Genomic DNA, 12,068 nt, shown 5'->3' on the forward strand with positions numbered 1-12,068 from the left:
AGAAAGTGTTGAGACGGACCGATTTCCAGGGTCACATAATCATTGCTTTTATCACTTATAAAAAGCAGAAGGCAATTTCAGACCCCAAAGACAGTAGATAATCAATGATTCTAGGATCATTTTCAAAGTTGACAATGGATTCCAAGTCTTCATTAAAGAGAAAAATAGATAATGAGACCTGTGCTCTTTAGCACCAGTACCCTCTCTAAAAGCTGCATATTTAGGAGAACAAATCAATACTTTGAGTTCATCAGGGTACTGTTTAAAGCCTAATCTCTTTACTATAAGTGCATTCATTTATGAAGTCATTGTTTAATTTATTTTATCTTTACACTCATATATTAAACAACTGTAATTTATTTAATTACATTTTATTTGTTATTTCTTTTAAAGATATTTATTAACTACTAACAATGAACAGGGCATCTTGCTAAGCACTGGAGATACAAAACCATTCCAATTATATTATAAACTGGTTTCATCAGTCATTTCTCCTGAAGTATAAACAGTTATAATAATAAAATAATTTGTCTGACTCTTCTCTCTCTCTAAATAAATCCCTCAATTGATTCTTCATATTTCTGCCCATCTCTTTGTGTGAGATCCAGGGAATGACTCCCATATGCATGTGAGCCCAATCCTCTGCAATCCCACTCTTCTTGTTTATCTCTGGCTTTCCGTGTTGTATTAGATCTTTTGAAAATTATCTAGCAGTGAATGAAAACAAAGTTCAGGCTTCAAGTGAAATCCCAAGACTTGAAGAAGCACAGGAAAGAAGATGCTACAACTAGGTAGAGAGAGTGGTATGTTTTGGGAGAGGGGGCTGCTTTATATTTTTTAACCTTTGACTGAAGGAGTCAGAAAGCACAGGATGATTTTGCATGGAGGGAGCTAAGGAATAAATGTCCCAGCTTCACTGTTCGTTCCCTCTGATGTCTTACCAGGATCCTTTATTTACCAAACTCAACTAAAAGCAAGAAAGCAAGTAGTCCATGCCTTCTTAGCCCCTAAGTGAGGCTGACAGTGGTAACTGACCTCTATTATTTCTGATTATAGCCTTTGCTTCATATCTATGGGACTTAAGATTTGGTATAGTCTGCTGTTAGTATAAATCTCTCTGCTTCAATCCTTGGTCATTGTCCTTTACTAAATGTTTTGGCGCTTGTGTTTGTATTTACTGAAGTGGATATATTTCCTATAATAATCTATGCATTTTTTCTGAACAAATAAACTCTTAAAAATCCTATAACTTTAAAGACTATTTTAAGCATTGATGTTTTAGTCAGCTTTTTCACTTCTGCAACTAAAGAATAAAACCAGAACAATTGTAGAGGAAAAGTTTATTTAAAGGCTCACAGTTTCAGAGGTCTCAATCCACATACCACCAGCTTCTTTTCCCAAGGGCTCCAGGTGAGGCTAGAAAAATGTTGCAGAGGGAAGGAGCTCACACGGTAATAAGGAAGAAGAGAGACTCCACTCTCCAGATAAAAAATATATACCCCATAGCCATGCCCCCTATGAACCACTTCCTCAAGTCACACCCCATTTACCTCCAGTTACCACTCAGTTAATCCCATCAGGGATTACCTCACTTATTAGGTTAAGGCTATACCCCAATCATTTTTCCCCCAAACCTTTTGCATTGTCTTATATGTGAGCTTTTGGGGGACATCTAAATCCACACCATAACAATCATAATATTAGCTCACTTATATACCTCATTATTTAATCCCTTAATATCACCAACTTCATTTTAGAGCTGAAAACTCAGAAGTACAAAAAATCTCTCAGGGTCATACAACTAATAAGTGGTAAAGTGGAAATTCTATCTGTCTCTAGAGTCCAAGATCTAGGATACTGTTTACCATAAATATTAATAAATATTTAATTATATCCCTACTATATCCCATGCAATGTGATAGACTTCAGTAATAATTACTTGAAAAGGAGAGAATCTTTATATACAAAAATATTAGGTTCTATTGGTAGAGATATTCTAATATAGAAATATTAATAGAAGACTATGAGGGCTCAGATTCATTTGGTCAAATTCAGTGATAAAACCATAACCAGAGAATGTGCCCAAGAGAAAATACTTACTGAGATTTGAAAGGTGAAGGTAAATAATTTGGGTTTAAGCTGAACACAACAAGGAATAATTGGATGGTTTTATGCTGGCGAATTATATAATGGTAATGACGATGATTGTTTACAGAGCTGGGGATCAAACCTAGGGCCTACTGCATGTTAGGCAACTGTTTTTCCACTGAACTACATTCCTAGGCCATATGTTATTATGAGCATATTGCAGCTAGGTGTTGTGGCACAGGCCCGTAATCCCAGATACTCTGAAGACTGAGGCAGGAGGATCTCGATTTCCAAGCCAGCCTCAACAAATTAGCAAGGCCCTAAGCAACTTAGCCAGACCCTGCCTCAAATGAAAAATAAAAAGGACTAGGGATGTGACTCAGTGGCTAAGCATCCCTGGTACAAAAAAAAAAAAAAAAAAAAGAGAAAAGAAAAAGAAGAAGAACGTAAGAACGTATTACTGAAAACTTTGATAGTAGCAGAAAGCAAATGTATTTTGAACTGGAAACACCATTCAAATTATTTTTATAATTTAATGTACATTTAGACATACAAATATGCCCATTTGCCCTACTTATTGAGATTTCAGATTATTATTATTAAATATCAGATTTTACTTTAAATGTGAATTTTGTGGGAGATGTAACAGGATCTCATAACGATGTCTTTTTTTAAGCTTCTTTTTGGCAGAGTCATGTAAAAAACTCTACTCATATTAAAACAAAGAAAAACTGAAGATATTCACTTTTTTTCCTAATAACTGTCTGGAGTGGTTTATTCTTTTCAGTATTTTTTGAGATTATTACTTTGTTTGAGATCCTTTAAATTCTAAACTTCACACTTATTAATTGTTATTTGGAAATCATAAAAAAATATCATTCTTGGAAGCACCAGTACTTTACCTCTCAATCTAAGTTCCATTTGATCATTGTTGGTTTGAGAAAAATTCCCCAACATAATGTCATTGGGTTAAAAACTTGAATGTGCAGCAGCATCACTATAGCTATGTCACCTGAAACAAAAGTGGTAATTATCCATATTCCATTCTTACCAAATGCTTATATACATAATTTGAGATATTGAATTGTATTTACTTGGTTGCTAATAAAACAGCCAAGAAGATTAAAATTGCAGACCTCTAGATATAAATTTCCTATTTTAACTTTAATAGCCAATATTAACTGGAAATGATTTTCGACTTCCATTGATGTTCATGTCAAGGACATCATTCTTTTTCCACTAGCAAAATCTCTACATGTTAAAAATAGTAATCATATTCCATTATAATAATCAAATGCTCTGTACTGTTTTGCAGTTTGGTGTTAGATATTTGCACTAAGTTAATAGTTCTGAATTTTACAGGCTACTCTTTTGATGATTTTTTCCCATTTTACAGTGCTGTTTTGTTTTGAATTTCTTCTTTTCATTACTAAGATGACTTCTTCTCTGAGAAAGTAAGGGCAAAATTTCCTACTAGAGTAGTAAGGTCAATAGCTTAAGTTATATTATCCCAGAATTACATAGTATCAGTTTAAAAATCCAAATGCACAAGAATGTACCACTCAATTGTTTTTATTCATAGACTAATTCTTAAAAGTTATATTTAGATTTTTCTCATTTGCACTTACATTTTAAAACTATAGAGTAAAAAGGTTTTAACTTCTGTAGACACACCCTTTATAAAAGTTCCTTTTTCATGAACACACCTGTTAGTCAGCTTTGCATCACTATGACCAAAATAGCTGACAAAAACAACTTAGAGGAGGAAAAGTTTATCTGAGACTCATGGTTTCAGAGGTCTCATTCCATAGATAGCCTACTCCACAGCACTAGACCTAAAGGGCCCAGCAAAAGAAAACTGCTCAGCTCATGGCAGTCAGGCATGAAAGGTGGGGCACAGGGCACACCCCCAGTAACCCACCTCCTCCAGCTACACCCCACCCAATTGCAGTTACCACCCAACACAGTAGAACTTTCAAATTAGGATGGATTGATTAGTTTACAGCTTTCACAATTCCATCATTTCACCTCTGAACAATCTTAGATTAACAGAGGAGCATTTGGAGCACACTTGATATCCAATCCAGAACAACTCCTAAAACTTCTTGTATAGACAACTTTGAAATATTTAAGAGCCTAATTCTATTTTCATTGGCACAACTTTCACATTGCATGTTCATTTTAGAATATTTTGGTTTTGCTAACTTGATATATTTCATGCAGGCAAAATATTAGCTCTGTTTTGGGACATTTTATAGAATTACCCTTGTTCAATAGCATAGGAAAATATTCTTGTGATTGTCTCTGCTGTACTTTTTTTCTGTATATGTAATATGTCTTCTTTGAGAATGTATATGTGCAACTCCCAATGTCCACTGTTATGCCTTTTGTCTTTGTATGTCAAATTGGTTGAACACTATTATGATTTCAGAATAAATTGCTCAGAATTTAAAAAAGCAAAAGCTCTTTAGCCAAAACTCAACTAGTATTCAGATGCATTTGTCTAATTGATTGTCTCTAGATTTCAAATTTCATTAGGGCAAAAGCCATGTCTTACATTTAAGCCATCTAAGTGTATTGTTAACACTTAGCAAGGCACTTGACATAAATCATGAACTCAAAAGTAATTATTTCAAGTGTAGTTGAATTTAATTGTTTTAATGTGGGTTTGTTATATATTTAAATAGATTATAACTTCCTGTTTACCTACAATACCCTATCCACTGGCTGTTCAGTATGTAAGATTTAACAACCAATCATATTTATATACGTATACTCTGTGTGTGTGTGTGTGTGTGTGTGTGTGTGTGTGTGTGTGTGTGTAGATAAGTGTTTTCCCTATAGTAACCACTTTTATTAGAACAATATTAGGCAGTACTTTACCAAACTCTGCCTCTGTTTCCTAAAATTTAAAACACTAGATATCTCACCTGAACCTCCTAAATCTTTTATACTTATTAGAAAAGGGCAAAGAGTAGCTATATCAATCCATTTTTCCAAGCTAAAGTAACATTATTTTAAATAGGGAGAAGTTTTATTCAGTAACATAAATACTTCCAAAAACTTTGGAAGGGCTGATGGAGCAGATTATAGGCTATATTGCTGCAGGGACTCACAGAGTCATACAGAGCTGTTTCCCTGGGGCATTTATCATTTCTGAGACTGCCAAAGGAGCTCAGACTGAAACAATAATCCTTTGCAGCAGCTCTGCAAAAGAGCACCAAACACTACTTAGAAAAATCTCTTGTTTTCAAGATCTCACTGTCCACCAACAGGAGCCAGAAGCTGCCAGAATTTAGCTTCTGTCTCCTTACTACCTCCAAAATCTGGCCAGAATACTTGTGATTGATTGAAATTCATCTGCATTGAAAATGATAGTTGCAGAGGAGTTTGAGAGATGTAGGTTTTTAATTTATAACCTCTCCTAGTTAAAAAAAAAAAAAAGAATGATAGAAGTTCTAGTTCAGAAATGTACACTAAAATCAATTCCCTTTGTTCACAGTAGAAGCATTTTAGTGGAAAAGTAAAAGTAAAGACTGAATTTAGAAATCTTGGGTATAATTCTAGCCTTAACACTTGTTAATGTGAGCAAGTCATATGCTTTCTCTGAGACTCAGTTTCCATCTTTTATAGCAACATCCAGTTGTCCTAATGGGAGTATCATGAAGATCACATGAGATGTGAATGCAAAAATGTTTAATAAATATCAAGCAATTGCAAGAATATATGATCAGTAGGAATGATTTTTTATAAAGTGGTATTCAGCAATACAGCTGCTGTTAGAGATTTAGTGTTAAATGCATTTTATTTTGCACTTGTTTTTGAAAAATGGTGGTGTTTTTTATATAGGCTGCAGTTTACCACAATATCTCATTTTCCAACTAACAGGAATTTAATGTAAATGGAAAAATGAGATAAGTCCAACTCCCCTGTAAATATTTGTGCTGGTATGTCATACTATAACATCATAGAATTCCTAGATCCCTTAGGAGACATTGTTCTAATAAATAATAAAAGCTATTTTTGAAATTATTCATTCTGCAATTTATGTCTATTTTATAGGTTCAGGTGCTTCCTACATTTACATTGAAAAACGTTTCAAAGTTTGTAACTTTTGTGATCTTGTGTAAATATGATGTTGGTTTCATATTTTAGTTGGCCAGGTCTCTGTAAAGTGGGTCTTAAGTTCCAGACAGTAAAGAATGAAGCTTTCTAGTTCAGTAAGCTCCTTGATAACAGAAAAAGAGTTACTGGGGAATTGCTTTTCACTTTGTGTTATCATTTAGATTGAAAAAGTATAAACTCATAATTATCTAGTGTGATTTACTATTTTGATTGAGCTCCAGTTGCCAGTGTGATAAGATGACCTTATGAGCAAAATAACATTGAGCCCCCAGAAATCAATAAGTATAATAAAATCTTTTTACTGACCCTTCCTTCCTACTCACCAAATCAATTGCTTTTTACCTTCTGATTTTTCATGAAAAGTTCTGCAATTCATTTTACTACCTGTCAAAAGTGAAACATCTTTTTTTTTTAAGAGAAAGAGTTGTTTGATATTTCAATCCCCTTCACTGATTTTATTTTTCATCTCTTTTTTTTTAGGACACTAACATACTTCTCTAACATTCCAGGCCCCAAATTTGGAATAAAACAAATAGTGATAGAAAATGAGGACTAACAAAGTGATTATTAAAGACCATTAGAATTCATAAACTGTTTTGTCATTCTTTAAATTATGGGATGAGACTTATAAAATCTCTGTATGAGGCACTTAGGAAAACATTAAGAGAATTACAGATTTTTTTTCCCCTTTCCTATGAATCAGAAGTAACCTCCCAGACAATAGTCATATAAATTCTATATACCAGACAGAGGGATTTGAACACCCTTTAAGCTAGGTTTCTCTAGTAGGGAAATTTGTGTCTCCCTCCCACATGTAACACAGCCACAGGTTCACAACATCTTGGCTATTGGATGCTTGTTCATCCTCAGAACACTGTGATACTTCACAGGCAACAGGAACAAATCACAGAGAGGTAAGTCTTCTCCCAATACCATACATGTCCCCCAGTGATATGTCAGGATTACACCAGTTACCTGGTAACTTTCAAGTACTTTTGTTACTGAACTTTTTCCAAGCTTGTCTTATATTGAAAATAAAAGCTCCAGGCCTATGAGTATAGCTCAGCAGTGGAGAGCTTGTCTAGCATGTATTAGGCCCTAGGTCCATGCCTCAGCACTGCAAAAAATAAATAAATAAGTAAATACAAGCTCTTGGAAAACGTTTTTTTTTTTTTTTTTTTCTGCACACACCAAACAATGAGTTTTCCCTAGTGCCTAGCAAAATACTCCAGCTCATTTTACAGCATTGATTTCATAATTCAGTCTTCCCACAGAGTCATTTGTTGCAATAGATGTTAGAAAACATATAATCTTGATAAAAGAGAAGTGAATTTGGTTATACAATGAGGTCATTCCAGGAAAGGAAGAATGATGGACACTTGTGAAATATTTAGGGCCCATCTTCTTAGTTAAGTGTGGCAGATGACTTAAGCATTGTAGATATGTGATCCATTGCCTGCTTGCTTATTATACCAAACTGAATTCTTTTCTTTTGCTGTGTACCATGTAATAGAAAATATAAATGGCAATTGTCAAGTCAACACTTTTGTGTTCTGTTTATTGATTCAATCAACTTTCATATATGATTGTACATCGTCATTTACAACCTCAATTGATGAGATTCAATCCTACAAGGAGTCTTTATAAAGCAGATAAGCATTTATAAAAAAGGTATAAAGAAGTAGAAATTAGAAAACTGCAGATCTGTTTCATGTCCCTAGAAATATAGCACCATTCTTTGACAATGTTTTCATATTCTTGCTTTAAATTTATACCTGTTTTCCTTCAAAGATGACTGTTTACCCAAGGTAAGTATCTCATAGTGAAGTGTATGCTGTATAAGAATAAATTAAACTAAAGCTTAAAACCAGGAGTAAAATCTTAACCTTTCCTTTTCCTTGTCCCTCGGTGTCCAAAGCATCATGGGCAATTATATAGCATTAATAGCCTGCTTTTAATCCAACAACATATGATCCAGATTTGCTATCCATCTTCACTTAATCTGCATCATAGAAACAGTTCTCTAAGACATGACTATGGTTAATTTCCTCCCTTACAATTCACTTCCCTAGATTGTTCTTAAAATAGAGCATATTTAGATGTGCAAGCTCACTTTATACAAATATAAATAATTCTAAATCCTTTTGTTTACCTGTAAAAGTTCATTACTTTTATATTTCATACTTTCATTTCTTGTTTTGTTCAACAGTACACACACACACACACACACACACACACACGTACATACACACACCACATGCCCTTCCCTCTAATCTTTAAGGACTTGCTCAAATAATACATTTTTAAAAAATTTCCTGTGTCTATCTGAAGAAAGGTCAAATTCACTTCCTATCTTTCTCCAAAACTTTCTGTATTCAAAATTCAAATATCCACATACCTCATGCCCAAGAGAATGTGAGCTGCAGAAAGATTAAAAACTTCATCTTGCTAGTACATTCTCTATTTGTTTCTCATACTCAGTGTGTTTTCTATAGGAGGTGTCATGTTTTTTAATTGAATTAACTGGTTACCCTCCATCCCATTGTTCTGACTTCTTTCAGGAACATGGCATACCAATCAACATGGGCTATGCTGTGGCCCCACATCACTCAGGAGTCTACCCGGTTCACATTCAGCTGTATGCAGCTTGGAAGAAGGTCTGGGGTATTCAGGTCACCAGCACTGAAGAATATCCACATCTGAAACCTGCACGGTACAGAAAGGGCTTCATTCACAATAGCATCATGGTGAGCATTACTGCTGTGTATCTTGAAGGCTTTTGAGATCTACACATGGATTGAAGACAGATCACCATTACCTTTAAGGATACTGAATCAAACCCTTTACATGAATTTCAGATATTCCCAGCCTAACATGCTGGTAACCAGTCACACATTAATACATCATTTGGCTCTAAGATTCCTTCCTAAGCTGTGGAGTGACTTTGGCGAACCTAAGACAAACTAGAAATAGTGGGAATGAGTTTTGTATAGATTATCCACTGAAGGGTCAGAATTAAAATTTTGTCTAGCCAGTCTAACTTCTCCAGAGGAATTCCTCAATTCTATTTGTTTGGGTAATTTATTTAACTGAGAATTAAAGACAGGCTATGATTCCATGTTTCAAGAAAACACTTTTCAAAATGCTGTCAACAGACAGAATGGAATAAAATAGCACCTGCGACATAAATTTATCTACTCATTTGCTTTGGCTTTCAGGCACCCAAAGATTCTTAGGGTAGTGCTCTTTTTATTCTCTTTTTCTAGGATATTCCAAAAAGGGTGATATTTATTCCCTTTTGTATATTACAGAACAGATACAGAGTGATGTATCCATTCTTGTAAATGAGAATAAAACCATTATTCATTGTAATAAAAAATGATACTGTTCACTTTGATCTAAAATGGCCTGTTTTAAAATGCCAATGTGCCATTTTTACTCTTTTCTCAGGTTCTCCCTCGACAGACCTGTGGGTTGTTCACCCACACTATTTTCTACAAAGAGTATCCAGGAGGACCCCAAGAATTAGATAAAAGTATCAGAGGAGGTGAACTTTTCCTCACAATTCTTCTAAATCCGGTATGAGTCCTATTTATGTATCTTACAATTACTTTGGTGTTTTTAAAATATTTCATTTTTATTTTTTAAGTTGAATTGTCTTTTTTTTTCTTTTTAAAAAACAGCACACTTCTATTAACAATGGGTTTAAATCCGTATGTAAAATAATTTTTTTGATAAAAGTTGACTTCTTTGTGTAGATCTGATGACAAAGTAGTGTTTTATTCTGAAATATGACTGGTGAAAAACTTATTTCTAGCAATAAAAGAGGTGTTATATCTTGCATTTTCTTAAGCTAGTTCTTTTTATCATTTGTTAAGGTATAATTGGCACATAAGAATTTTTTGTAATATAGTTTTCTGTATGTAAATCATGTTGTCTGCAATCTGGGGCAATTTAACTTTTTCCTTTCCAACTTGGATGCCTTTCAAATCTTTTGCTTGCCTAATTGCTCTGACTGACTAACTTAATACAAATTTGAGGAACAGTGATAAGAATGTGCATCCTTGTCTTGTTCCTTATCTTAGAAAAAAAGCTTTTAGCTTTTCATCATATGATGAAGTATCATGGGCATGAAATTAGGGATTTATCATATATTGACTCTATGGTATTAAGGTGCATTCCTCTCTAATTTGGGCAGGTGGTTTATCATGAAAAGATATTGGATTTTCTTGAATGCTTTTACTCTATCTATTGAGGTGATCATGATTTTCATCCTTCATTCTTCTGTTTCTTTGGTGAATCTCATTTAATGATTTGGGTACGTTGAACCAAACTTGCCTCCCTGGGATAAATCGCACTTAATCATGGTAAAGGATCCTGTTATGTATTGTTCAATTTGATTGGCTAACTTTTGTTATAGAGAATTTTTGATTCTAAGTTTACAACAGATAGTGATGTATAATTTTATTTTTGTTGATATTATTGTTGTGTTTTCACACATTATTTACTTCAGTTTCTAAAAATGTTCACCACGCAAAGCTGCATTGAAAATATGTAACTATGTATTATCTTTGTCTACCTTGGTGATTTAAGTACATTTTTAAATTTTTCACTAATTTTATTTGAAGTCAAAACCAGAAACTTGTGATTGGACCATTAGAGTGCCACCCTCATGAGTGGGTTTAATACCTTAATAAAATGTTTTTCAGGAGTGGGTATGCTTGCTTGTGCACTCTCTCTATCTCTTCATAAAATGATGCAGCAAGAAAGCTTTCATTAAACTTTCCAGTCTCCAGAACTGTAAGCTCATAAATTTCTTCATATATAGATATATGTTATATGTCTTTATCTATAAATATATATACATATACCAGAGAAGTAGACACTTTTTCTATAATTGTGTCCTTACATCTTTCAAATTTGCAATGATATTCTTTTAAAAAATATACATATACATATAAACCTATAAGTGTATATATATATAAAAAATCAGACATCACTCTGTGGGGATATATTTTCATTAGATAATGTTGGCCTTATTTAAACTTTCTGATTTTTTTTCTCCCATAATGATTCCATTTCTAGAGCTTGGTTCAAAAAGTATGTCCTCATTTACATCCCAGAAAACCACGCACAAGAAAGACATGAGATAAGAGCATAACATAATAGATAAGACACTTAATGTGGAAAGCAAATTGAAAATTAGCTAAACAAAATTGAGGGGGAAAAGATGATAAGCTGGGAATTTTTTTGTACAAATGGGATTTATGCTATTCCCACCTTGCTTAATGTAAGAAATTTTCATACACAGAGAAAAAGATATATCCTTTAAATAAAACTAGAGCTAAATTGTGGTGAAGAACCAAGTAGGTTTGTAAATAACTTTTGTTAGATATTTACATATAACATTTTAATTTATGAATAAATTAAGAACATAAATTGTATGAAAAACTTTAAAAACTTGCAAATTATATTGGAGGGGTAGGAAATGAAGATAAAATGATTTGAGTGTACTAAAAAAAACTTGTTCTCAAATTACATAGTTATTAAGAGCAAAACAAAACCGTCTGTTAAATTGAAGTGTTAGAAAGACACTAAACTTGGAACAGGAGCTGGATGTTCTATGATCCTTAGCAGAGTATTTCATTTCTCAGATGTGCTTGTTCTCCTATAAAATAAACTAGTTGAACCAAACAATTTTCGGTGTCCCTTCAGAGGTATTCTCACTGAACCCAAACTCAAGAACCCCAACTGGTTGTAGATATTACAAATTTGATGCCTTTTGTATACATTTTAAAAGATACCAAGGACATTATAAAAATAATGTTCAAAAACTGAGATGTATATGTGCTTAT

General features: G+C 33.5%; 1 protein-coding gene across 4 annotated transcripts in view; it reads left to right on the forward strand.

Moving 5' to 3' along the window:
* NDST4 (N-deacetylase and N-sulfotransferase 4) overlaps window positions 1-12,068 on the forward strand; it is a gene marked incomplete at its 5' end in the record, with an annotated part of 266,779 nt that overhangs the window by 170,443 nt on the left and 84,268 nt on the right. For all 4 annotated transcript variants that reach the window (XM_079154213.1, XM_079154211.1, XM_079154212.1 and 1 more), the window contains 2 exons: window positions 8,775-8,960; window positions 9,664-9,792. In XM_079154213.1, the coding sequence (XP_079010339.1) occupies window positions 8,775-8,960; window positions 9,664-9,792 (315 nt within the window). The remainder of the gene's footprint in view (window positions 1-8,774; window positions 8,961-9,663; window positions 9,793-12,068) is intronic.

The sequence above is a fragment of the Sciurus vulgaris genome (genome assembly GCF_902686455.1).
Source record: "Sciurus vulgaris genome assembly, chromosome: 9".
Classification (NCBI taxonomy): domain Eukaryota; kingdom Metazoa; phylum Chordata; class Mammalia; order Rodentia; family Sciuridae; genus Sciurus; species Sciurus vulgaris.